This window comes from Crocodylus porosus, unplaced genomic scaffold (genome assembly GCF_001723895.1).
Source record: "Crocodylus porosus isolate Cpor-Errol unplaced genomic scaffold, CroPor_comp1, whole genome shotgun sequence".
Classification (NCBI taxonomy): Eukaryota; Metazoa; Chordata; order Crocodylia; family Crocodylidae; genus Crocodylus; species Crocodylus porosus.
Genome location: NW_017728927.1, coordinates 10535189 through 10562672, shown reverse-complemented (window position 1 = coordinate 10562672; position 27484 = coordinate 10535189). Strand labels below are relative to the sequence as shown.

General features: G+C 54.4%; 2 protein-coding genes across 4 annotated transcripts in view; one reads left to right on the top strand and one right to left on the bottom strand.

The window, feature by feature from the left end:
* ARPC1B (actin related protein 2/3 complex subunit 1B) lies at positions 1-17444 on the top strand. Of its 3 annotated transcripts, none has more exons than XM_019541983.1 (11): positions 1-192; positions 4278-4462; positions 9438-9511; positions 11824-11928; positions 12883-13105; positions 13229-13336; positions 14111-14317; positions 15106-15181; positions 15268-15464; positions 15925-16015; positions 17170-17444. In XM_019541983.1, the coding sequence occupies exons 3-11, from the start codon at positions 9448-9450 to the stop codon at positions 17206-17208; spliced, it is 1110 nt and encodes a 369-aa protein (XP_019397528.1). In that variant the 5' UTR covers positions 1-192; positions 4278-4462; positions 9438-9447; the 3' UTR covers positions 17209-17444. The 3 variants fall into 3 exon arrangements, with proteins under 3 accessions (XP_019397528.1, XP_019397527.1, XP_019397526.1); XM_019541982.1 differs by lacking the exon at positions 4278-4462 and adding an exon at positions 3768-3878; XM_019541981.1 differs by lacking the exon at positions 4278-4462 and having other exon boundaries at positions 4-192.
* Positions 17445-17976: 532 nt separating this feature from the next.
* PDAP1 (PDGFA associated protein 1) overlaps positions 17977-27484 on the bottom strand; it is a 10000-nt gene continuing 492 nt past the window's right edge. Inside the window, exons 2-6 of the mRNA XM_019541985.1 lie at positions 23125-23215; positions 22427-22534; positions 21864-21985; positions 20612-20763; positions 17977-18794 (exon numbers count right to left, since the gene is read on the bottom strand). Coding sequence (XP_019397530.1) covers positions 18736-18794; positions 20612-20763; positions 21864-21985; positions 22427-22534; positions 23125-23215 — 532 coding nt within the window. The 3' untranslated portion in view covers positions 17977-18735. The remainder of the gene's footprint in view (positions 18795-20611; positions 20764-21863; positions 21986-22426; positions 22535-23124; positions 23216-27484) is intronic.

Below are 27484 nucleotides of genomic sequence, written 5' to 3'. Positions count from 1 at the left end.
CCACGCAAGGAAGTGGTTAGACTTCTCAGAGAGGAAAAGGGAAGTGGGACGACTTCAGACAGCAAGCTCAACTTCTGCCTTTCATTCGGGGCTGGCTCAGCTGCCGTTCGTGTCGACTGCCCAGAGTCCGCGAACCAGCTGGCCCCTGGAGACGGGACCCCTTCCCCCCGCCTTCCTCCTCTCCCTGTGAAGGTGAGTTGTCAGGGTTTGATTTTTTTTGTTTTCTTTTCTTTTCCAAGGGAGTAGGAAGCCAGTGCCCCTAGCAGAGCTGCTGGCAGCACATTCGACCCCTGGGGTGGTGCCCCCAGAAGAACAAAATCTTTGTTCCGTGTATTTGCTTAATACAGCAGCAGCGCTGGGCTGGGAACAAACTTCCTGCCTGATATTGGCTTGTCCCCTTTTGCTTTGCAGCCATCGCTCCTCAGAGCTGATTTTCCCCCTGCACCTCCCCAGTTCTCCCAGGCTGTGTTAGTTTTGTTAGTTTTTCCTGAAAGCTCAGCTCAAGCGGCGTTTGGCATGACACATCCCTTCTCTTGGCTTCCACTCCTGCTCGCGCTCCCAGGTTTTTATCTGGGGCCCCCTCCCTGCACCCGCAGCCTGCTCGCTGCCGGGGGCTGGCATCACGTCAAACTCGCAGAGTTACTTCTGCTTTAGGCCCTGCTGTAGATGAGAGGAGAACCGGAGCCCCTGACTGCCTTTTTTCTTCCCCTCTTTGGCTTTCCCTTTTGATCCCGGCACTGCCTTTTGATGCAGTTCAGGATGCAGGACAGTCTGTGCCCCCAGGCTCAGGGTGCTCCGGCTTTGTCCAAAAGGACCGGACCGATTCCTCTTTGGATGCTACGCGTGTTAGGGGGTCACAAGCCATCTGGGATGCAGGTGCAGGGTATGAGCTCCGACCTGTATGCTCCCTTAGCAGCTGACGCAGGTGGGCTGGTAGGCAACATGCTGATCTGCTGGGTGCTGAGCTTTGTGAGTCTGGGTTTGCTGCTGAGCACAAGCACAGCAGGACTTGCTTTGGGAAGTACAAGCCATCAGCAGGGCAGAAAGCTCTTCTTCGTGGCAGGTTTCCTCAGGATGAACCTTGCTGGAGCAGGCAGCCCCAGAGCCGGGAGCCCGGGGGGGGGGATGACTTTGGTCAGGCATTGGGGTAAGGAAGAGGAAGCTTGAGACTCCTAAGCCATTTTCACCCAACCAAGTGTCTTCCCCTGCCCCCCGCCCTGGCTCCTCACTCTGCTGATGTGTTATGGGGGCACTTAAGTCATGGGCACCTTCTTGCTAAGGGACTAAGTGAACTCTAATCCTAAGGAAACATGATTGTCTCCAGTCTCCCCTGTCACATAAGTCCAGGTCCTTAATGGGAGTTTGGACCCGAGTCCCTTTTCGGGATGTGGGCCTTGAAGTTTTCTATGTATTCCCCCCACCTCAGAAAAGGACTGATCACCTCCCTAGATGATCCCTGGGGTATAATATCTTTATGGCAGTGTCCAGGCCAGACGTGCTATGAACGTAGGAGAGCGCTAAGGGGAGCAGGTCTGCCTTCTCCGGCCCAGGCAGCAGGAGTCAAGTAGAGACCTGCAGTGCGGTGTCCCAACCCTGGACTGGGATGGATTTGAGGTCTGATTTTCAGCCTTGGGTTTTTTGTCCCACGACTGAAGCAGTCTGTCAGAGCTGGCAGCCTTACCCCCCGCAGGGGAGCAAAGGCCTTTAGGTACTTAAACTGGCAAGGGCAGTTGCTGTTAAAGGGCAGTGTTGATAAGGACTGGAGAGATTGTGGCTTCTATCTACTCTGACACAGCCTCCATCCATTCCCCTGTTATAGCTGCCCACAGGTGAATGAGCTATGGAGTTGGGGGTAGGACAGACCTCGCTGCTCAGCACGGGGGCAGGGAAGGTAAAATAGTATCTGACACTCCTCCGTGCTGATCACGACTTCCTGCAGAGCCAGGGCACCTGCTCCAGGGAAGGTGGCAGTGCAGAGGTGCGGATCCAGCACTTGCACTATGACGGACTCCAGCCCCGCACCCAGCAATCGCACGGAGGCTCCTTCCATTGAGCAACTTCCTCAGCCTAGATCAGGAGTCGCCAGGCGCTCAGCTCCAGCCAGTGCTATTCTCTCTCCCAGGATGATTTTTAATCAGTGAAGGCCTCAAGCCTGACCAGAAAAGGAGTCCCAGAGGAAGATATCTGAGTCATATCAGCTCTGGAGATCCACTCTTTGGCATTCCCCAGCATGCAAAGGTTGTAAACTTCCATGGTTTTCTCCTGGAGAGAGGCAGGATCTGCTGGCTCGAGGGCTGTAATGAAGCAGCTTCAGCACCAGCTAGTTCAATAGTAGTTCAGAAGTAAAGGTGCCCACCCACAGGGAAATCATTGCATAGGGCCATTATTTTCTGCTGCTTTATTGCATGCCGAGGTGGCTGGAAAGCGCAGTTTTGGTTATATGGTTCCTACTTCTTCCTCATGTTACATACATCCTGAGATCTTGTGTGCTCAGTGGAGGATGGGGAGAGCCAGGGGGGCTGTAAAATGCACTGCCAATGCAAGGGAAACATCAATGAAGGCAGGATGAGATTATTTAATTTGTGTAAAGCCTGTTGCAGCTTATTAACAGCAATTTAATAGTTGCTCTCTAACAACAGCTGGAATGAAGCGTGTGGGGGCACATGTGCTCTCACACTCTCCCTCAAACTCTTCAGTGCCCAGCCCTTCAATTCATGGCTCAAATGCAAATGGTCCAGTAAGTTCTTTCACAAACAGTGGAAGAAAACACTTGGTATTTCCAGGCTAAAAATAATAAAACAACCTCCTCCCCATGCTGATGGGTTTTTTTTAAACTTCTCAGATCATCTTGAAGCATCAAAAAGAAAGGAGGCGGCAAAAATCTCCCCTTTTTCTCCCTTTGCAACTCACTTAAAAATAATTGAAATAGTGGCTCTAAATGCTTTCTCCTCCTCTGCCCTTCTCTCTGGAGCAGTATGTGCGGGTTAGTTGTATGTGAGCTTTCTCCTCCCAGCAGACTCCTCTTTGCAGCCAATTCTATGCAGATGCGCCTCCCTATGCCCCCTCCGGGCTGCTCCCTGAGCATCTCACAGCTGCAAACACATGTTTTGTGGTGCTTGCAGCATGCCGTGGTAGTGACCACTGTACAGGCTGATCCAGGGTTTTGATGGTGGCTGCAGTGGTAGAGAAACTCACTCGATACCCTCAGATACCATCACCGGCCTTAAAAATAATAACAAAAAAGGATGACGTTTGTATAACTAAGAATAGTGTCTGTACCGACCAGCTAATATAAATCACAAGGGCTGTTAACCTGCATGCTTTAGGGCGTAAGTTGATGAGCAGCTGAGGTCAGGATGGCGTTTTCCCTTGGAGGGATGGTACTGCACTATTAAGTTTCTAATGGGGATTTATACCTGTGTGTGAATCATCCAGTGTTAACTGTAGATTGAGGCAGGGGACAGGATTAGCCGGATCAGTGGTCTGCTCAGCTATAGGAACTGCCTTGTTCTCCAGAGTCTCAAAGTCATATCAGCTCTGCAGCAATCAGGCTCTTGGAGCTTGGGCCCTGGACATGGCACCCACTTAAGAAATGGGTAGGCTGTACGTGATGTCGTGTGGACATACACTTTGCTAGGATTCAAACAACTAGACAGTGGTTTTGGCAACATCCTACTCATGAGGCTGTCTTTCTTCTGCTCTTCACAGGCCTGTGAGCCTGAAATCTGTTATTAGAGCCTCTTTTTTTTTTTTTCTTCCCTCCTCAGCGTTCAGAGCTGCCAAAAAGTGGGCAAGGTCGTTGCCTCCAAAACCAACAAAGAACAAACTCTGCCCTTAATATCCTGCCCGCCACACCCAGGGGTGGCTCAAGAGGCCCTGTAAGCACCATCCAAAAGTTATGCACCTTTTAGATTCAAACTGCCTCCAAGGGTAGCCCAGGCCAGCACATTAAACCATCCTGCTTCCTTCCCCCTTTTGGCCAAAGCACCACTGAAGACGATAGCCTGAGTTAACAAAAGAGTGTCTGTAATAATCAGCCTGTCCCTCCTGGCCCCTGTTTTCCGAGTGCTGCAAGCTGCATTGCCACAGTGCTTTCATGATGACTTCTGCACAGTGGCAAAAGCCAATAGTGAGCTAAGCGGGTGGAAGTTATTAGTCATGAGCTGCATGGGGTTTGAATGTACCGCCGGGCTCTGCATAGAAAAGCAGCTTGCTTTCTAAGTGGAGGTGGGGAGAAGAAAACATTTCAACCACAAGAGCTGGAGGTTTCTCAATAGGAGGAAGGGACGGGTAGAAGAACCGAACTGAAGCAAGTCAACAGGCCAACAAGCTGCACGCTGTTCAAATGTGTCGGCAGGATGCTTTCTGGAGGAAGAGGGTGGTGACTTCTCGTTTCTCTTGGCCACACCTTCACACTGGCCAGGTTCTCTGAAAGGAAGAGCAATGACGGCAAGTGTTTCTGGTATGTGATGAGGTGACTTGCTGAGACAAGCTTGGTTGAATGTTTTCCCCTAGAGAGCTTTGATCAGTAATTCTCAACCAGGGTGCTTGGAGATCCTTTTAAGGGTGCCATGGGGTGTTGTTCTGATATTAGCACTATTAGGTGCACATGATTCTCAAAATAAAAAGAGATTTCAAATAGGTATCAATGGTATTAAAGCCGTTCTGACCTGTCGTGGTCTTTCAGAGCTCTTTGCAACTGGGGAATTGCTTCCCTGTTCTTTTGTAGCCAAAACTCAAGTGACAGCTAAAAGCTGCCATTTTCCAAGAGGCGCTTAACTCTAATGAGCAGGGATCCTGGTTTTCTCCGATTTAAAAAAAAATCTCCAGTTTTCAGTTTATAAAAAACCCAACCCCAAATCTACATTTTTCCGTGATATTAAAATGAAACGCCACTAGTGTGTGTGTGTGTGTGTGTGTGTGTGTGTGTGTGTAGTGGTGTTTCATTGTAATAATGGAAAAATGTAGATTTGGGGACACGTTGCAGGTGTCCTTTTAAAGTGAGAATTGGGAATTATTTTTAAATCGGCGGAAACCAGGATCCCTGCTAATGAGGAATGCCTTGAGTCTAAAATAGTTGAGAACCACTGGGTTAGGTCTTGGTTGATGTTTTGAAGCAGGCGTCTCAAAGCGCAGGCAGACGCCTCCTAACCACCCCTTAACGGCAGCCTCTGCTTTGTTTAGGGTGCTCAGAGAAACCTCAGGACTTGGGGTCGTTACCGTTACTTTATAGTGGAAGTCAGCTTCATTAAACCCGATTGACTAATGGAGAAGTGAAGTAACATGCCCCAGATCAAGCAGGCCTGTGGCCGATCCAGGAACAAAACAGAGTCGCATTCTGATTCACATCCCTCTGATGTCTAAGTCGGCCATAAAATAGGTATCCTACCAGGCAGCCCCGGCTGGTATATCTTGCTGTGCTAGTCTGTGGAGGTGCTGTGTGTGTGCTTTGGCGTGGTGCGTACTGTGGCCCCAGTGAAGGGTGCTAGGGGGATATTAAGGTTGATTCGGGAAGGTGATTGGTGGCACGGGCACCGGTAATGGGATAGACAGCACTCGGTCTCCTGGGTGCCCATATGAATCTGCTGTGTCTCGTAGTGGCAGACCACTGTTGCCAGCCATGAAGTGAGTAGGTGCCTCGCCATCCTAATGACATCCAGATGGCACAAGCTGTTCCCAATGCACTCCAAGCTGCCCCCTCCCCAGGGCGGCCGCTGTTCCTTTGATCTCGCTCTTGTTCAGCTGCAGCAGCAGCATCTCAAGAATGTGAAGCATGAGAAGGAGCTGGCCTGAGCTCCCCAGGGGAAGGCGCAGACACCGCAGGGTTGGGCGGGCTCGGGGCAGCCAGCTGTTCTGTTCTCCAGGGGAGAGGCAGAGCAGGGCAGGAGGTCTGCGGTGAGTACTGAATGCACCGCCAAGCCCAGTTAGCACCTGGATGGGTTCATCTCATGATGAGGCAAGTCATGAGCCTCAGTCCCAGTCCATGAGAGGCCCAGGCCTGCTGCCCGTACAGGATGTTTATGCACATCAGGAGAACCATTTCAAGCTTGCCCCCCCACCAGCGTGACGCAGATGTTCCCAGGAACCGAGACTAGCAGCTGGTAGCTATAAGATGAGACCATTCGTTGGGACACGCTCTGACTTCTGGAGGAGTTCTCTTCCCGTGGGCCCTTCTCGCTTCCCTGCTGTTTTGCTTCCAGACACCCAAAACCCAGAAGTCCTCCCTAACCTGGTCTCATTCCTTCTACTTCATCTCCTGCCACTTGCTGCTGGTTGTCATCCTCTTCAAGGCCAGGCCTGGCTTGAGGGGGCAGTGCCTGCAATGCCAAGAGCAGCTGGAAAACCCAGAAGCAATAATAATAAAGTTGATCTTTGTGGGCAGCCCAATGCACTCATAAAAACAGAACGGAGCTCACAAGTGACTTCTTGCTCAGCCTGCTCGAGTCCACTCCCACACCCTTCCTATAGAGCCTCAACACACATCCTTGTGGGCTGGGGCTCTTCTCCTCCAGAGCAGAACTGATGCCAGAAGGTTAATAAGTGATTAGAAAGTCCCTTAATGGTTGGAGCCAGCTTCCTTTTTGTGAGGGTTATCAGGGCCCTGTTGCTTCCTTGAAATGCTCTGAGTGGGGCAGGTTGGTGCCAAAGGGCCATTCTAGGGGGATTTGCAAAGGCAACTGAGAGAAATGATTTTTTCCTTTAGGGAAGAAACCGAGCCTGGCCGGTCACCTCGCTGCCATGTGTCTACCCCACATGCCTCAGGCAGCTCCTAGCCATCTGCCCTCCTGCTAGCAAAGGTTGCTGTAATGGTGCTTGGAGATTCCCCTCTCCTCCCCTCATCCCAGCCAAAAGCATGTGGGGAGTCCTTGAATGGACTATATGAGCATTATGTGCTGGTGCTGCCTCCTACGAGTGTCCGGTGTCATGGGCCCTGTTTTGGGCCCCCCCGCAATACAGAAAGGACGTAGACGATGTGACGGGCTGGCTGGCAGTGACTTAGCCCTGGGGTTTTGAAGGGGCAAAAGGTGATTGAAGGACTTGGGATTCCCTTTCCTCACCAATCAGCCCCAGAGACTTGGGGTCTGTCACTTTAAGAGCAGGGAGGTTGCTTGAGAAGCAGCCTGCAGGTGTGGCAGAGGCTGATTAGTAAAGCTCCTGATGGGCAAGGGCTGGGCTGGAGGCATGCAAGCCCCAGGCCTGAGCTGGGGGGGGAAGTGGGGAAAGCGAGTGCTGAGCTCCGGGCAACAGGTCTGCAGCAGGGCTCCTGCCTTGATATCTGAGCTGGGGGTAAACTCTGGAGAGTTGGAGAAGAGGGTCTAGGGGCAGAGTGTGGGGCCAGAAGGCCCAGAAATTGTGGGGCCAAAAAGGCCTGAGCCCAGAGGGAGGGCAGTGGGTCATCCCTCAATAGCCCAAGAGGGGCAATTTTGAACAGGGCCTGGGAACCTGAAGGTCTCACTGGCCCAGGCATGGGGCCAGGTCCCATAGAGGGGCTGAAGGCCAAGAGCAGGGCTGCAGCTGGAGACTGGTGGGGCCGGAGAAGCTTAGAGCATGTGGCCTAAGAGCAGGGCCAGGGCCTAGAGAGGGCTCAAAGTCTGAGGGACACAGCCGGGGAACAAGGGGGCCAAGGAGCCCATTGTCCAGGAGGGGTGAGGACTGGGGCTGGGAGCCCACGGCCCAGGAAGGGTTTGACAACATCAGTGAGTAACAGCACCTGTGAGGCATGGGATGTGGTATAGGGGTGGATGGAGTCATGCAGTTAGCCTTTAAGGCAAGATCAGCTTTGGGAAGCCCTGGGGCAGCTGCCTGTTTTCTAGAACTAAACAGCAACAAGGTATGGCAGACCAGGGAGGGGAGTTTGCCTGAGAGGCAACAAGGCTGAGGGTTAAGAGGATACTCCAGGGGCAGAACAGCCATCCATGGAGAGGAACTTTAGTAAGGCTTTTGATAAGGTCTCCCACAACATTCTTGCAAGCAAGCTAAGGAAGTACGGATTTGATGAATAGACTGTAAGATGGATAGAAAACTGACTGGATTGTTGGGCTCAGTGAATAGTGATCAATGGCTTGATGTCATGTTGGCAGCTGGTATTACGTGGAGTGGCCCAGGGTTTGGTCCTGGGGCTGGTTTTGTTCAGTATTTTCATTAACAGTCTGGAAGGTGGCATAGAGTGCACCCTCAGCAAATTTGTGGATGACACCAAGCTGGGGGAGTAGTAGCTGTGCTGGAGGGTAGGGCTAGGACTCAGAGAAACCTCAACAAATTAGAGGACTGGGCCAAAAGAAATCTCATGAGGTTGAACAAGGACAAGTGCAAAGTCCTACACTTAGGACAGAACAATCCCATGCACTGGTGTAGGCTGGGGCTGACTGGCTGGGCGGCAGCTCTGCAGAAAAGGACCTGGGGGTGACAGTGGACAATAAGCTGGATATGAGCCAACAATGTGCCCTTGTTGCTGAGACGGCTTAACAGCATCCTGGGCTGCGTTGGTAGTAGGAGCATTGCCAGCAGGACGAGGGAGGTGATTCTTCTCCTCTGTTCTGCACTAGTGAGGCCACAGCTGGAGCCCTGCGTTCAGTTTTGGGCCCCCCACTGCAGAAGGGATGTGGACAAATTGGAGAGAGTCCATCAGAGGGCAACAAAAATGGTTCAGTGGCTGGGGGACATGACTTATGAGGAAAGGCTGAGGGAGCTGGGCTTATTTAGTCTGGAGAAGAGAAGACTGAGGGGGGATTTAATTACCTGAAGTGGGGTTTGAAAGAAGGTGGAGCTGGATTGTTCTCACTGAACAAGAAGCAGTGGTCTCAAGTTGCAGCCAGGGAGGTTTAGATTGGATATTAGGAAAAACTTTCTCTCTAGGGAGGATGTTGATGCACCGGAAGGCGTTACTTGGAGATGCGGTGAAATCTCCGTCCTTGGAGGCGTTTAAGACCTGACTCAACAAAGCCCTGGCTGGGATTATCTAGTTGGGACTGATCCTGCTTTGAGCTGGGAGTTGGACTAGATGTGACCTCCTGAGGTCCCTTCCACCCCTCATTTTCTATGATGTCTATGATTTTTATGGTGTGGGTAGGCATGCTGACTGGAGAGGGAGAGGGGGGTGCATGGGACGTGCTGGGGTCTCACCGTTGAGGTTAGCGAGGGATGTCTGGTGGGGCGTTATTCTAGCTCCGAGCCACCATGTCTCTATGACCAAACGCTACGCAGGGCAGGGCTACTTGGCTCTGCTTGAGTGCTGTTTAATATCAGAGCAGCAAGGGGTAGTGCTGGTCCCGGGCTCGCTGGCTGGGGAGAACAGGGAGGGGGCTCCAGCTGGGCAGTGTGGGGAGGGCTACAGCTCAGAGCTGAGGGGCATCGCAGCGCCCGGGGCGGAGGTGGAGGCAGCGGGGACAGCACTGAACCCGTCCGTGCTGAGCTGCGCTCTCTCTCTTGCCTTCCAGCTGCAGAGCCATGGCTTACCACAGCTTCCTGCTTGAGCCCATCAGCTGCCATGCTTGGAACAAAGACAGGACCCGTAAGTCTGCCCATCCCCTGCCCTCCATCCCCCTGGGGGCTGCTGGAGCGGAGAGAGCAGCATGGGCAGTGGTCTGAGCATTAAGTGTCCGTCTGTCCCAGTGTGTGTAGGGGTTGTGAGGTGCCCTCCCCCTACCTTGTTCCCCTCTACTACCTGATTTTCCTCTCTGTCCTGCTAGATAGGTTTATCTCAGACGCTCCTCTCCTGCAGTCTTCCCGTGGGGCAGCTCCATGCTGGCTGGACCTATGGCTAACTCCTGGTGCTTCTCCTGAAGGGGAACCCCTGAATCGCTGCCGATCTCACCCTAAATCTGGGCATGCAACGCAAGCTCCCTGCCCATGGCTGCAGCACCTCAATGTTGGGGTCAAGGGCTCTTAGAGAGGAGAAGCTCCTGTTTCTGGATCCCCACACTGTCTGGGGATCAGGATCCTGGGGTTTACTCTGCTTCCGTCTCCAAATGGGGCCAGACAGACGATGAAGCCCTTGGGGGATACATCTGGGGAGTGGGTCCAGAAGGCTCCCACTACCCTTTCTCTCCCAGCTGGGAGGCCTAGGGTGGAGGAAGCCCAGCAGCCTGGACAGAGAGGAGCCCCAGGGCCCGGGAGGCCCAGCCTGGGTGGCAGTCAGCTCTGGCGCCTTGCCCGGTGCTGTGTGGCTGGCGGGATCACAGGGAACAGCACGTCTCTGTTCAGAGCCCCGGCGTAAAGCAGAGCTCCCGTGCAGTGATTCACTGGGAGCGGCGCTTCCTCCTCTCCGGCTGAGCCGATGCCCAGGGCCGGGGCAGAGGATATGAGAAGGCTGCAGCGAGCAGGGAGCAGCTCCCGGAACAAAAAGGGCATTCTCTGCCAGGAGGGAGGGAGCCAGTGACGGGCAGGCTTGGCTGGGGCTGTCCGGGAGCACCCTTGGGTTGGGGGGGCAGTGTTTTTCAGGGGAATCCCGCAGGGAGCATCCCAGCTGACAGCTCATGCTCTGGCTAGGCAGTGCCTGCCTGCCCTGAGCAACATGCTGCACAGCCAGTCCCTCCCCCAGCTGAAAATCAGGGCAGGGGGGCAGCACGTGGAGGAGTGGGGGGCACCAAGGGAGGGCTGGGGGGCATGGAGAGTGGGTGCGGGGCCTGGAGGATCCTCTCCCAGTGCGGCTCAGCTGGGATCTTTCCCACTCGGCTGCCTGCTCCCTGCTCGCTGCCACCTGGCACTTCCCTTTGTGCGGTGGGTCCCCACAGCCACGAGGAGCCCAAGCACCCTGCTTGAATCGAGGCCCCCTCGTCCCTTGATAAACTTGGCTGCCCTGTGCGGAGGTCCTGTGGGCAAGATTTATCCCACAGTGCCTGCACACGCACGTGCACGTGCACGCGCACACCCCCCCTTCTCACTCTCTCTTACACACACACTCTGGGGCACACGCACCTGCTCTCACACATGCTGTCATGCACACACATCCATATGCACTCACTCTCACACACACTTTTTCTGTCTCACACACACACATACACACTTTCTCCTCTGTCACACACACTCTGACACACACACGCACATGCTCTCACACACTCATGTATACACACACACACACATGCACTTGCATGCTTTCACGCAGTCTTATTCTCTCTTGCTTACACACACTCCGAGACAGTCACACATGCTCATACACACACATGCACACACGCGTATGCACTCACACGCACGCTGGCTCACACATTCTCACATGCTCTCAGACGCGCACTTTTACACTCCCACTCTCTCAGACACATTGGCACGCCCACACATTCAGGCATGTGCTCTCTCTCACACACACACACACACACACACACACACACACACACACACACACACACACACACACACACACTGCCGTCAGTCCCATCCTCCAGCATCTGCCCAGCAAACAAGCACGACTGCGCCTCTCCCTAACAGGAGACTCCGCAGCAACTAGCTGTGTGCAGCGGCGCTGGGGTCAGGACTCAAAGCGCAGGCAGGGCTGGAGCTGGCACCAGCGCTGTGAGGCTGGGCAAGAGGAGTGGCTGGTGTTGTCCAAAAGTGGCCGCTCTGGTCGCATGGCTGCGCCAACTGCTCGGGGTCTCAGCACTGGCAGTGGGCTGCAGGGTGCCACAGGCTAGTACACGAGCAGGGCTAAGGCTCTGCCTTCCTGAGCTTCAACACCCTGAAGCTTAGAGTGGCCTCTCCCGCCATGACCCCAGCCTGGCTAACATCAAGGGGCTGTTCCTGGCCATCTCAAGGCCCTGTGCTCTCAGCTAGCCCTCTCCCCTCTCCTCTCCTCCCTGGTGCCCTGCCTGCTAACGCTGCTGCTCCCCACAGAGATCGCCCTCTGCCCTAACAACCATGAGGTCCACATCTACAAGAAGGACGGAGTCAAGTGGACTAAGGTCCATGAGCTGAAGGAGCACAATGGGCAGGTGACAGGTGAGCCCCGGGCCAGAGGTGCCTCCTCCCTGGAATCAGCCAGCAACCAGCTACACTGGACTGAGCCCTCTCCTGGGCCTGGAGCGGGGTGGGGGCAGCCCCTTCTCAGAGGGAGACTGTGGGGCAGGGGGCATTAACTAGTGGTTACTGATGAAATTCCCCCTGAGTTCCCAAAACTCAGGTCTTTTTCACCCTCCCGGGGCTGAACTGCTGTTATGCTGCTGTCAGGTGGTTCCTTTTAGCCCTCTAACCCCCAGAGGTGGCTGCATTTCAGTGGTGGGCACAGGGTTTCCTGTACAGACTGGATGCAAAGCAGCAAGACAGGCACGGAGGGAGTATGAGCTGGGCCAGGGGGCAGAGCAGATCCCAGGGCATCCCTGGGTATAAATGGAGAGGGGTTTAGGGAGGAAGGGGTGTTCCTACCAAGAGGTTTGGCCTGAAGTGGTCATTCAAGCCTGACACGTGTTGGGGGGGGGGGGGCAGTCTAATGGGGGCCTATCATGGCCTCAGAGAGGGATGTGTGGTGGGGCAGTCGCTGTCCCCAGTGGGAACAGCATCCAGCCCCTTCTGTGACTTGAAGGGGGCAAAATAGGCCTGACCCTGGAGTGTGACTCCCTCCCTACACCCCAGAGGCTCTAGCGGGAGCCGGGTCACTCCAGGAGGTTTGGGCTTTATGGCAGAGCGTAACCCCAGGTCCGGTGTGGACCAAACTTCTGGATGGAGGCTGAGGGAGCCTTTGAAAGGGGGCAGGAGGGGTGGGGATGCTCCCTGCTAGCCATGGTGGGAGAAGTAGCTGGTCAGATGGGTCCTGGTGCCTAACCAACCTGAGACAACACTTCTCCCTATGAGCAGGGGGTGCAGAGGGGGCTGGGGGGGTAGATTCAGAGCTGCCAAGCCTGGGAGGTGCCCTTTACACAGCTGGGGCTTCCCACTCACTTCACATGGGAATTTCAGGCATCGACTGGGCCCCCGAGAGCAATCGGCTGGTGACGTGCGGGACAGACCGCAACGCCTACGTATGGACCCTGAAGGGCAACATGTGGAAGCCCACCCTGGTCATCCTGCGCATTAACCGCGCTGCCCGCTGCGTCAAGTGGTCCCCCAAGGAGAACAAGTTTGCCGTGGGCAGCGGATCTCGCCTCATCTCCATCTGCTACTTCGAGCAGGAGAACGACTGGTGAGTCCCGACTGCTCCCCACTCGCCTCAGCCTGGCCCCAGGGGTCTGGCTGGGAGCAGGTGGGGCTGGAAGCGGGGGCCACTCGGCCTGTCTCTGAGTGTTGCTGGCTTGTCCTCTCCCAGGTGGGTCTGCAAGCACATCAAGAAGTCCATTCGCTCCACCGTGCTCAGCCTGGATTGGCACCCCAACAACGTGCTGCTGGCTGCTGGCTCCTGCGACTTCAAGTGCAGGTAACTGAGAGCCCCTGAGCCACAGCAGTGAGCAGGGGTGGGTTTGAGACAGGCCTCACGAGGACTGGAGGGGCTGCTGAGCTGTTGCTGTGCCTGCTTGGAGTCCGTCTTCCCCTCTGTACATGGCGAGTTGTGCGCTGCAGGCTTGGTTTTAGCCCAGCCGGGTACTGGGGCTTCACACACCTGCTTCCCTCCACCGTCACCCAGTTTTTCCGTGAGAAATGTCATGTAAAACTCATTTCCTGTCTTGAAATGGGCTCCCAGCTTGGAGCACCACAGCCTGCAGGGGAGAGACATCCCTCGGTTCCTGGTGGACCAGGTCTCTTCTGGGCAAGCAGCTCAGCCTTCTGTGTGAGAGCAATGTGTGAGCAGCCCCAGGCACAATGTAATCATGTGCTGAGCTCAGCTGAGAAGCTGGGGGCTGCGGCATGGGCAAGGGGCCGCTCTACAGCTCTCTCGGAGCCAGCTTTGGTCCCCTGGCAGGAAGCACCAGTGTTGTGTTCCTTCCTGGGCTGGAGCCCAGCCCACTGGCCTAGTCACCACCAGAAAGGAGAGAGCCATGTCCGGGGGGGGAAGGACATGGCTCCTTTGCCCATGAGACGCAACACTTCTCTGGGTGTCCCAGGCACAGACCTCACAGGGCATCACCGCTCCCAGAAGCAGTCAAGAAGAGGAGCCCCCGTCTCCTGGCCTGTCCTGCAGTGCCCAGCCCGTGGCACCTGCTCCCAGTCCTCGTGGTTCACCTTCCACACCCACGCTCTGCTTTCCCTGCAGGATTTTCTCAGCCTACATCAAGGAGGTGGAGGAGCGGCCAGCCCCCACTCCCTGGGGCTCCAAGATGCCCTTCGGGGAGCTGATGTTTGAGTCGAGCAACAGCTGTGGCTGGGTCCACAGCATCTGCTTCTCTGCCAGCGGCAACCGTGTGGCCTGGGTCAGCCATGACAGCACCCTCTGCCTGGCAGATGCCAACAAGAAAATGGCGTAAGTGGGAACCCAGGAGGGCGGACATCATGGTCCTCTCCTGGGTGCTCAGCAGGGGCTGGGGTTGTTCCCCTGCTTCAAGTGCTGTGCGGGGGATGTTGAAGGTGGTAGGAGCATTTTGCTGCTGATATATGGTGGGGGCACATAGTCCCCTGCCTAGCAGCAGCCGAGTTGCCAGCAGGAAGCTCTGTTCTCAGGCCTGGGAGCACCCCTGGCTGCATGGGCTGGGTGTGAGGGCTTGGTCAAGGGGCCTTGGCTACACTGGCAGTAGCTGGGTTGGGAGCTGCAGCTGCAGGGAGGTGTGTAGGGGCGTCACCAAGCTGCAGCTAAGCACCTTGTTTGGCCACATGCACAAGTTGAGCCACAGTGGGTTTGGGAGCAAGCAGCCTGGGAAGGAGCTTGGAGACCCCAGTGGTGACTGAGCTCCTGAGGTTACTTTGCCTGGCACTGGGAGTGCAAGGTGGCTCCGAGAGCCTGGCAGCACTAGCCGAGAGCCCAGGGCAGCTGGCAACTTCCCCCTGGGTGAGGACAGCCTGGAACCTGAGCAAGTCGTGTTGCACTAAGTTGGGGCCTGAAAGGCAGGAGACCCCTCTGTGTCACAGCCAGGGCGGAGGTGGCTGGCTTAAGGCACCACAGTGACTCATCCTGCCGTGGTGCTGTGGGACACGATAGGGAAGCAGCACAGGCCCTGCTGGCAGAGCCTGGCCAGCTTGCGAATGGGGGCATGAGGGGACTGCCCAGGGCACTGGCTGGGCTGTGCTGATGTCTCTCACCTCCTCCCCCCATAGCGTGGCCGCCCTGTACACGGAGATGCTGCCTCTCCTGGCCGTCACCTTCATCACCGAGAACAGCCTGGTGGCTGCGGTAAGTGCAGGGCTGGGGCTGGGCCACCATGTGTCTGCCCTCACACCCGGTGGCTGCGACTGGAGCTTGGTGCTATGTCCCCCCAGGGCCATGACTGCTACCCCATTCTCTACACCTATGATGAGGGCCAGGGAGCGCTGAACTTTGGCGGGAAGCTGGACGTTCCCAAGCAGAGCTCCCAGCGTGGCCTGAGCGCCCGTGAGCGCTTCCAGAACCTGGACAAGAAAGCCAGCTCAGATACCAACAACGTGACCCTGGAGACGCTGCACAAAAACAGCATCAGGTTCGTGTCAGCTGAAGGGTGGTGGTTGACCCAGGTGGCTGGGGAGCCCCGAGCTGTGTCCAAACCAGACCCAGCTGTGGACTCTGTCTTGCCATCAAGGATGGTCCAAAGAACCACCCCTGGGGCTGCTCCTGGCCAACACAGGCCCTGCAGGGGGTGGAAGGGGCAGCAGAGAGCAGCTGGGGCTCCCTGCCTGGTCATCTGCTAGGACAAGTGAGGTCTTGTTTGCTTGATGGGCAATTGTCTTGTCTGGCCTCCACTGCTGAAGGCAGCACACTGGGGTTCGTAGGTCCCCTGCAGCCCTCAGCTTCACTGCTGTGGGGTCTGGCTCACACAGGCTGTGAAAGACCCCCACGGTATAACTAGCCCAGCACCATCCCTACTTAGAAAGGGCCTGTCCTGTTGCAAGCCCCCTCTTGCTGGCCTCAGGCTGACTCCAATGCTTCCTTGGCCTTTCTAGCCAGATCTCCGTGCTTGCTGGCGGCAAAGCCAAGTGCTCCCAGTTCTGCACCACGGGAATGGACGGTGGGATGGGCCTCTGGGATCTCAAGGTAAGCCGGCACTGAGGTGCAGAGGAGAGGCCGTGGCAGGCTTGGGAGGAAGGTTGAGGGTGCGGGGCTCCTCCTGAAACCAGGTTGAGAAGACCAGGCACTGCCCTCCATCCCAGCAGTGCCCTCGCTTTTGCTGGGGCCACATGGCTTTACACAGCAGAGAAAGAGAAGAGTCCAGCTCAGCCTCCCTTCTCCACTGCTGGCGTGAGCAGGGGCACTTTGCCTGGACATGGACAAGGAGCCTCTGCTGGCCTCCCTTTGGAAGCCCTGCTTTAAGGCTACAGGATCATCCTTGACTGAACCATCCCAGCCACATCTGGCTCCCACAACAACTAGTCACACGAGAAGACACAATTAAGAGTCACTGTCTAATAGACATTGCCACCCCCTGCTCTGGACAGGGGGGTCATGAGTCAGCACCACCTCGCACAGGTTCTCAGCCCACCAACCCCTTCCCATCCCACAGCAGAGAGTGATGCTTGGGAAAGGGGCACTTCATCCCCCATCTGGGATGCAACTGGTGCAACCCCACCTCGTCCCCCATTCTGTCTGGTCCCTGTGTCCGAGGTGGGGTGACACGGTCTCTGTCGGGCGACATACAGGTCATTAGGCCTCGAAAGCTCCCCCTTCATCTAAGGTACATCTGGTTGCAGAAGCTAGGGGAAGGGGGAAGTCTCTCGGCTGGGATTAAGACAATTTAGGACAGGGCCATAGGTTGGAGGGTGATGGGATGCTGCAGAGAGTGAGTGCCCCCTGCTGGCTCTCAGAGGTAGGAGTAGCAGAGGGCTCAAACCTAAGCCACTGGGAGCCCCATGCAGCCCGGCCCGGCTCGCCGCCTGGTTGCCACAGCCTCTGGTAGTGCCCACGTCACCATAACACACAGGTGCTCATCTGCATGGCACCTGTCCCTGCCTGCACAGGATTAACCAGCCACTAAGCACCTTTGTGCTGTTAGGGATGTGCCCCTGCTAAGGGGCTGGCCTGCTTGAATGCAGCGGGATCACTGGACAGTAACAGAGGCCAACAAGCATTAAAGACCTGGAGGGGGTGAGCTGGAGGAACAAGGCAGGTGCTAATGGCCTGTGGGTGGCCTGGCTCTCTGCGTCTCGCTGAGAAAGGATTTCACTAGCAGTCACCTCCCCCTCCCTTTGCAGAGTCTGGAATCTGCTCTGAAGGATCTCAAGATCAAGTGACGGAGCCACTGGGAAAGGCTTCTCCGGCGCTGCCCATCCCGCTCAGCTATGCCACCCCCACCCGCTTCCTTTGCAGACAACCACCACGCGTTCCCCGGGTGGCAACGCAGGCCCTGGCACTCCCCACATGCTCGGGAGCACAGAGGAAATACCAGGGTTTTTACCCCAATTTTTATAAAAAGCCTATGCTGGTCATACATCGCTTAAAGAACCAATAGAGTGGATTCCCCACTGAACGCCAGTGGCTTTGTCTTTTCATTCATGGGCATAATCCCAGACCAAGGGCTGCACTCAAGGAGCACAGTAGGGTTGCAAAGCCTGGTGCATCCTTACTGTGGCCTCCCTGGATCTATGTGTTGGGAGGCAGGGGGATGAGGCAGGGCTGTGCGGTGCAAGTCATTGCTGGCTGCAGATTTCTTGCTTCTTTTGCTGCAGACTGGAGGGTGTGTGGGGTGAGGGGTGAGTGAAGCAGGGAGCATTGTCTGGGGGAAGGCAGTTGGAGGTCCTAGAGAACTATACTCGACCCTTGCCTCAGCCACTGAGGTCCTACGTGATGCTGGTCAAGTGACAGACATGAATCCACCCATTGCTGGTCACTTCCCCGTATGCCTTATTGCTATCCTGCAACCACTCCCGGCTCCACACACTGCTGCTTCTGGCTAGGATGTGTTATGGCCAAGCCAGAGGTAAGTATCAAATGTACATGTTGCACAGACCCAGAGACTCCCCATCCTTGAGCGCTGCGCACAGAAGACCAGGACCGAGTGCTTACGATAATTTAAATTTTAATCAGCCAAATATACAAGTTTCTTTTCAATTTAGCGAGCTTCGGGGTGGGGAGGGGGTTACCTGGGCATCAGAGTCAATGAAAGTTCTTTTTTAAACAAAGGAGGATGTGATTAAAAGCTGCTGACACTATCCCTAGTCAGAGGAGGGGGGAAAAACCAAAAAAAACCCCCAAAACCAAACAGAAAACCAAAACCAGAGGGAGAGGGGGGGCTGGGGAGGGAAGAAGGGATGGAGATGGGGATGAAGAGATCTCCAGAAGGATCAGCCATGGAGTCAGCTCCCAGACTAGTCTTGCAACTTTCTGCAGCTCAATTTCATGGGCCCTTTGCAGAAACGGATCTTGGAGATGCAGGCTTGGCCCTGGGGCTCTCCTCAGCCCCCTGCTCCCATGGTCTAGTCCTAGTAGTCTAATGTCAGAAGCGTTCCCCCTCCCCTGGCACCCCCTGCCCTGCCCCCACCCATGCTCCAAATCCTAAAAACATTCAGGTTTCCAAACGGTTACACAGAGAATTGCTGTTCAGCGCGGTTCTGCCCCCAAGGTAGCAGCTGCCCCCCTAGCCCCAAATGGAATTCTGTGCCAAGATGAAGACAAACACATCATCAGTGTCTCTTGGAGGTGAAAGTGACTTCGATGCCGCAGTACACCCTACGTGGCATCTATGGTAGGCGACACGACAGAGTCTCTGGCAGGCACCAGGCACAGTTCCCTGGCATTTCCTCTTTTAGCGTGGCCTGGGCTTACTTGTTCAGGGATAGTGACTGCATTCTTTTGCCTGCTGTGGTTGCTTCATCTTTTGCTAGAGAGGGAAAGAAAGGAAGAGATGTGTTAAGGCTTCCAGCTGCATATGGGGAACCAGAGCTGGCCTGACCAGCCCAGAAAAGAAAGCCCATTTAGTCACTCCTCCTCTACGGTGCACTCAGTGCTCGGCCTCTCTGCTGTGGCTGCCCACGCAGTTACTCCAGGTGGAGATGTTTGGTGCAACTTGGACAAGGGATAGGATCCGAGTCTCGTGACAACTTTGGCTTGCTAGATACTGAGGCTGAATTTAGAGCCAGTCCCTGCCCTGGAGATGCATAAGTCTGCAGCCCGTTAGTAAGTCCTGCAGCCACTTGGTCCCCGACGCACAATCCTGATGCACCATGTACATGGACCCTCCAGAGCAGTGGTTCTCAACCTTTTTTTACCAGGACCTATTTGTAAACACTGATGTTCAGTCCTGACTTGGTAAATAGTTTAAGCAGAAAACCACCCCCTGGCCCTGCTGGTGCCCCTCACTCCTAACCCACTGGCCCTGACACCCGTGTGTGGCAGAAAGGGTTGTAGGGCATGGGGGGGGCATGTGCCCCCCCCCCCCCCCCACACACACACTCACACATTCGTGCATCCACAGCAGGCACAGGGCCTGCAGCCTGGCTAGTCCAGCATGGGCAGGAGCTGCTTCTGCAGCCCACTGTGTGGGACCCAGTGCAGGAGGGCAGAGTGGGGCAGTGAGACTCATTGCTGCCACCCCTATGCCAGCCATGCGAGGAGTAACAGATGTGGGAGGTGGGTGTTGTGCTGCCCTCACTTCCTCCCACCGACAGCCACTTGTGTGCCAAGCTACAGTTCTACCCTGCTGCCACGGACTGGCTGCTACTGCTGCTGCCACTCTTCTTAGGTTGCCTGCACTGCCTGCCACCCCACCTCTCCTCCAGGGCAGAACATGGCCTGAGGGGAGCAGCGGCCAGGCCATGGTGGCATGGTATAGGCACAACCTGGCATGTGAGCAGCTGGTGACATGAGATGAGGGTAGCACAACCCCCTCTCCCCATCCATTACTCCTCATACTGCTGCCGGTGTGGCTGGCATAGAGGTGGCAGTGGTGGCGGCAGCAAGGTGGGCGCATAAATCTGAGGGGACATGTGCCCCACATGCCCCCCTGACACAGTCTGTGCACCCGCTCTGCCCCATAAAACTTACTTGCAGGGAGTTGCTCTCCATGCTGTCTGGCTGCCACGTGCATGTGTGCACGTGCACATGCATATAGCACCCCCTGCCTGATCACCCTCCTCCTGCTCCTCGAGCCCCAAGCAGCCCCTTCCAGACTGGAACTCTGCCAGGCTACAAGGGGAAACCCACGGTTTCCCTTTTTTTCCCCTCCCTTAAAGGAGAATCCACTTTTAAATTTTGTTGATCCATTTTTCACGTTTGTTCATGACCCTTTCATATATTTTTGTGACCCACTTTTGGGTCATGACCCATGGGGTGGTGAACCGCTGCTCTACAGGACTTGTGCAATGGGTGTGAAAACCCCAGGGGGGAGGGAAGAACTGCCTTTGTATGGCAGGCTGAAAATGCTGCAGATATGCAAGGCAACATCTTTTTAAGTTTGCCTGCTGCCTGCCTAACTAAGCCAGCACTTTATAAAGCAGCAATTGCAGCTTGTGGGGGGGCAAAGGGAAATGCAGCCGAGTCCAGGGTTGGATGGAAGAGCTGTCTGATGGCCCACAGGAACACCACGTGTTTAAGGCAGAGACAGAACACTGGGTCAGCCCAGCTGGAGGTAAAGTTCACAGCTCAGGGAGGATATTCAGCTGCAGGGAGGTGGATACTGGGAGGCACTGTACTATTCACCTTTTCTTTCTTCCTCTTTCTTTCTGGCAGCTTCTTCCCTCTGCTTCCGGATGATGGCTAGTCGTGCGAGATCTGCCTTCGCCTGCTCTGTTTTGCCAGCTAGATGCATCTTCATGTATCTTTCTTTTGCCTTTTGCTTCTCTATCTCTTCCCTGTTGGAGTGAAAGATGGTGGTCATCCTGGTTTCCATGTAAACATATGGGCAAGGTTAGAGATTGGGGTGAAGGTTGGAGTGGGAACCAGGACAAGGCGTGATCTGCAGCAGCAGCCTCTGGCACTGGATCCCAGACACCAGCTCTGATCTTGGAGCACAAGATCTCTGTTGCTGTTCACTGTACAAACAGGCTGACAGATTGAGGAGGATGGAGATAAAAAGAATATTTAAATCCATTCCCAGGCAGCCGCAGGGCCTGTGGGAAACTGCACCAAATGCAATCTCCATCTTGGAAAACTATGTGATATACTGGTTGCTTAAGTGAGAGAAGCTCATTTTACACACAGGCTTCTCCCCATCCAACTGCTTCCCAGCAGCCCCAGGACAGGGATCATGTCTATTTCCATTTGGCAAAATGGGAACACTAGCATACAAGGATGGAGTGATTTAGCCCAAGATCACAGAACAGCTGCCTCAGATCTGAGTGCAGCACCTGCTTGTCAGTTTACTCTTACCTCCAAGCTTCACCTCACCGCCCACCTTAAGTAGTCTCTACCAAATTGCAGACTCAGCCTGCTCATTCGAAAGACAGGCACTAGTTACATGGCAATAGAGTAGAGAGGGAGAAAATCTGCACTGACACCAGGAATCTAGAAAACACCTCCTAGCAATTCTAAGGCTCCTGATGCACCAAGACCTAACGGATAGCTCCCAGGCATGCTGGTTTCACACTTAATGCACAGAGATCAGTAGTGTCCATTACTGGCCTTCTAGAAGCCTGATGCCAAAGTACAGAACGGCCCCAGAGGGATCAGACTGCTGTCTCAACCCATTTCACCAAGCTGCAGGGCTATACTTTTGCAGCTGCTGCCTGGGTAAGGAGATCTCATCTTAGCTAAATGGTCTACCCAGCAAAATCTCCATTCAAAGTATGCCCTGATCTTCACACCCACGGAGTCTTTTCCAGGGCACAACTCTGCTGAGATGCCAGTTTCACCGCAGAAGTCTGTTCATTGGTGACAGAACATGCTACTACTGTGGGGGGTTTGGGGGCAAACCCCACGCACCCTGGGCAGGTGGCAAGAGGAGGGCTCTTACCGCTCTCGCCGTGACAGTTCCTTGGGGCCATCCAGATCCAACTGAGTCACTTTTTTGGTTGTCTGCAGAACGCGGTTGGGATTTTCTATGTCTATTAAGCCTTCCACTCCTTTGCGCTTTTGCTAGGGTTCACAAACATGATAAAAAGGTCAGCAACAAGACCAGGAGATTCAAGGCCTAATGGCCTGTATGTTGCCCAAAAAAGACAGTGTCACTCCACCTCAGACACAGGTACCAGAAAGAATCAGTTCCCAGGTTACAAACCTCCCTCCCAATTGCATCTTACTTTATGGCACATCTTTAGCCCTGCCACAAACCACAGCCATTATCACTGTTCTTTCCACTTCAGTATACTGCAAGTAACAAAATTACCAGTGGGCTGAAGATTAACTGTGAGGACAGTACATGCCAAGCTTAGCTTTTAAGGATAACATACTCCTTTAAGCCTGGCATCTGAAGCCAGCAAAGGAGTGAGGAAAAATTAATGCAGGCTCTAGGAGGTTTGTTCCACTCTGAGAATTTGGACTGTTCAGCTATGCTAAATGCATGGGAAGCTGTGGTACCTGATAGTCCTCGTCATCTTCTTCACTTTCATCTGAATCTAAGGATTTCTTCTCCTTTCGGGGTTCCCCAGTGGCCCCTTCACCCCCCTCTTCTTGCTCCTCCTCTTCCTACAAAATTACAGCAGATGAAGGAAAAAGGTAAGTTGGTGCAATGGCAGAATTCAGCAATGACTCTTGAAAGAAAGCAAACACAGTGAGAACACTAAGAGGGCACCTGGGGGAAGAAAACGGCAGAATTAGTAGCCTGCCCCTTTAATTAGCCTAGTTTTGTACTACACCCATGACCAAGATGCATCGTGCTCTCCATGGCCACTGGAAGAAGGATGAGAAAAAAAAAAATCGTGTTTCTCTGTAACAAAGGAGATGTAGGGAGAACATTAGGAAAGATGATCTAGGGGCTCAGGTGGAGAAATGCTGGAAAAAGCCACCTGGGACTGTCACAGAATTAACCCCCATGGAGAGTTTTGAAGAGCAAATTGGACAGACATCTCTTGGGCATGGTCCTAATTGAGCACGGGCAGGGAAGAGATGAGATGCTCCCGAGGCCCTTCCAGGCCTACGTTTCCATGATTCTATGCTATGACTAACATAAAGCCCTCTAAGCTGCTTTTGCTCCTGAGCTGCAACATAAAAAAAATCCATGCGCTGTGAGGCCCACAGCTTCTCCTGCTAAGCACATGATTATGGAGAACACTTACTCGAGCCTTTTGTTTCTCTGCCTGAAGCTGAGCATCAATCTCCTCGGGGCTGGTGTACTGCCTGGCACGGCCTTTGTGGCCTCCTTTTCTACCTGTGCAAAGAAATTAGGTCAGGAGTTGATTTAGTGCAAAGCTTCCACACACTCTGATCTCCCCTGGCCATCATCTCATGGCTCTGGCCATGCAACGTAGCAGCCAAGACAGCTCTTCTTCCAGAACAATGAAACACACCAGACAGATCCAATTCACCAACCTAGATGAGCAGCTTTGTGCCCCTTAAAGAACTGTAATGAACCATGAAATCGTTCAGAGGAAAGCCAGCCAGACAACTCAGCTGCTAACAACCCCCTTTCCAGAGGGGGGACATCTTTAAAGTTCCACATTTAAGTCCGAGGACCCAGAAAAGCTTCGATCGAGTCCGGCTTTCCCTGCCTTGCAGTCAGCCAGCTATCAGGGCAGTTATCACTGCCCCCACCCTTGGCTGCTATAAATGGATGCCTGCCTCGGCCACCTTGTTTATCAGATGAAAATGCTGCTTCCAAGGGCTCAGGCAGCTCATCATGATGCTCTCCTTCCCCAGGCATTGAAACCCACGCATGTTGCCTCTATGATTCACTTCCTGGGCTGGCAACCAATCAGAAATCCCACAGCTGCTCTTTGCTGTCCCTACCCAGTAGGAAGCCATGGCTGCTGTAGAATACAGAGTGAGGGCACCTGCGACAGAGGTTTTTCTATACACTCCATTCCCCAGGCCCTACATGGCTGCAAGTGAGGACTAAGACTAAAGTGAACGAGCTGGAGAAGAGCTGCTGGAATCAGACCCTCCTCTGTGCACAGCTGCCAGATCAAGATCCCCCCCTCGCCCCACAACCTGCAAGAAGCAATGAAGGCAGCTTCTCAGACTGATCCCCTGTCCCCGAGATCAGGTGCTTCAAATCTCAGGCGATCAGCGTGAGGTTACTGAAGCTATTAGCATTGCCTGAGAAGCACAGCCCCTGCCAGCTTGGGTAGGACATCACAGGGCAGCCTGAGACGGAAACTTTTGTTGGCAGTGAGAAGTCAGTCTCTGGCCTTTCTCCTGCAAACAGAGCGTGCACAGCATAACCCAGTCACCAGAAGCCTTGTCACCTGTCCTGCTATACCCCGTCAGCCTCTGGAGAGCTGCTGGAAGGAGCAGTGGGATGCCTCCACCCCTGGATCCCTCCCTCTTCACCTCTGCGGTTCAGGAGGAAGGGGCCCTACTACAGAGGGTGGCTCTGTACGGGGAGAGGGACCACAGCAGGATTCACTCCTTCCTCAGGCCCTGCTGAGGTGTGGGGGAAGGTTGCACCCCCGCTATCCTCAGGGGACTCATTAGCACTCGACATAGCCCATTCTTGCTGAACAACAAGGATGGAACAATCCACCCCTACACAACGCCGCATTTGGCTCCACACAGGCCAAAAGGCCTGTTTGGGGCTGAGTGTGGTTGAGCAGCTGACTTGGACTGGGAAAGAAGTCTGTCCCAACCAGCCTGGGTGGGCTGGGACAGTGGCTCCCAGGTAAGGGGTCTGAATAAGCCCCGGGCACCTGCAAAGGCATCTCTTCTTCTTAACCAGGTCCCTTTTCTCACCCTGTTTGTCCAGGGAGAGTGCCCTGCATAGACGGCACCGAGGCAGACTGCTGAGGGCCGGAGCTAGAACAGCAGGCAGCCTGAAAGTATGTCCAGCTGTTCTCGGGGACCAAACTGTGCCCTCCTTTACAGGACTCTGGGGAGGCTCATGGAGAGCACGGCCATGTGTTTCCTTCGGGAGAGCTGCTTTCTCTACAGCAACGTTATCAAAAGGCCTCACTCCCCCAAGGAGCCAGCGTTGGCCACTGGCACCGCACTCCAACACTGAGGTCCAACTCTCGGTGCTCACTCTGCTCTCACCTAGTTTCTGTTGTCCCTGACTCAAGATGCTGTGGTTAAAGGAGGATATAATACCCCTGTTCTTCTCAAAGCTTACAACGGCTGCCAGGGCAGAGATGCCGTTCAAAACTGGGTACCACTAATTTTCTTGCTCTGGTACAATGATACAAATTATAAGGGAACTATTAAGATCCCATATTTGATACTTTATGCTACATGGTCTGAAATACTGATCTGCTACAATATTACCACGATACAAGCTATTTTCCTGTCTAGTAGACCATTTCATAAATTGTTTTTCTACCTCAAAGGCCAGCTTACAACATCCAGCTTAAAGCAGCTTTCAAAAATAAAACCAGTGGTCAAATCTTTTGATCTTGACTTCAAGTGTTGTTAAATTAAAGTCCCACAGATATAAAGAGCACAACTCATGAGAATTGAGCTTTCCCTGATCTATATTCAAGCCTGCTTTGGAGAATGGACAAATGTTTTACAACCTAAATGACTTGTGCTGCCATCTCATCAACTGGAACGAGATGCGGCTGTCCCAAGAATTACGCAGTGGGTGGCTTTTTCATCAGAAGCATGTCAGGGAGCTCTTTGCTCAAGGCTTCACTACACATCAGCAGGGATCCTGGTTTCCTCCGATTTCAAAAAACCCCCCAATTTTCATTTAAAAAAAAAAGTAACCCCAAATCCACATTTTTCTGTGATTTAAATGAAACACTACCAATACGCAGATATACATACAGTGGTATTTCATTTTAATCGGGGAAAATGTGGATTCGGGGTAACTTTTTTTTTTTTAACTGAAAACTGGGGGGAGGGTTTAAACCAGAGAAAACCAGGATCCCTGCACATCAGACCGCCCAAGTCCTCTTCCTAACTCTGCCACTGACCTGTTGTATCGTGTTGGGCAAGTTTACACAATATTAAGCAGTGAGGAGAAAGTCAACAGGGATTTATTATTTACTCTCTCTCGATACAAGAACTCAGGGTCACAAAATGAAATGAGTAGGTCGTAAGTTTAAAACTGACCAAAAAAAAAAAGATCTTTTTTTCACCCAGCAAATTGCTAACAGGTGGAAGTTGTTGCCACCAGAGGTGGTGGAAGCTGACAGCTCAGCCAGAGTCAAAAAGTGACTGGACCCATTCTTGAAGGAAAGCTGCACCAGGAGCTATTGAGGATAGGAGTGATGGGCACGGCTTTTGAATAAGAACATCCTAGATCTTCAGTGCTGGAGGCTGCATGCAGGAGAGGAGCTGGGGAAAACCCTGGTCACACCCAGCTCACTGGCCCTTTCAACATCCACCCTTGGCCTGTGCGACAGGCCTTTTTGCAATGCCATGGGGAAAAACATGGGCCAAGGCCCACACGAAAACACGACAAGTTCCCCTTTATCAGGAAGTTCACTAAAGACATAGCAGCTAAATACAAGGACAAATAAAAAGAACTGGGGAAGGGAGTGTGGGTCACAGATCAACAGTGAGGGATCTGGAAGGGGACACCAGGCAGAGCACCCCGGCCAGCGTGCAACACAGGAGACCGGGTAAAACAGGCCCACCGTCTGACCAAGACAATGGCAGCGCTGGCGGGCTACAATGCTCTCAGCTACTTCACCTCTGCCTCAGTTCCCCCCTTGTCCGACAGGGACACAACTCTTCTCCTTCGCAAAGCGCTCCGAAGCCACAGGCCCAGGACAAGCAGGGATTTTAGTGCAATCTGGGAGAGTCCACCCGAACCCAATGTTATGATGTGGAAATCCAGCAGCCCTGGGGAGAGGGGCAGCTTCCAACCACGGGGCAGGCGAGACCCAGCAGCGCTGCCCGTGCCACCCGGCTGCACGCGTGATGGACACAGGCAGGTTTGTTCCCACTTAGCAGCTGGGGCGCAGCAAGGAGCCCCCTGGGTGGGTGGGAAACCACTGGGGCTCTCTAGTAGGGTGGGTCCCCCCTTCCCCACCCCCATGCAGACCACTGGGAGGGCATGGAGGGGAGAGACCCCTGGAGGGAGGGGGGCAGGGCAGCACCTTGGAGACCAATGGGATCAGCAGGGCGGGACTCAGGCCTGGAGACCCCACCCCCCATTACAACCCCCAAATGGCACCTAGAGGCTGCACCCAGGACCCTGCCCCACCTCCCATCATGCCCCAGGGTGCTGCCTGCCCCCCCTCCCATCATGCTTTGGGGCACCTCCCCTTACACACAGCCCGTCCCCCCCTCCCATCATGCCCTGGAGTGCCCCCCCATACACAGCCTGCCCCCGCTCCCATCATGCCCTGGGGTGCTCCCCCCATACACAGCTTGCCTCCCCTCCCATCATGCTCTGGCGTGCTCCCCCCCATACACAGCCTGCCTCCCCTCCCATCATGCTCTGGGGCACCTCCCCATTCAGCCTGTCCATCTCTCATCATGCCTGGGGCGCCCCCCCACAGCCTGCGCCCCTATCTCCCATCATGCCCCGCGCCC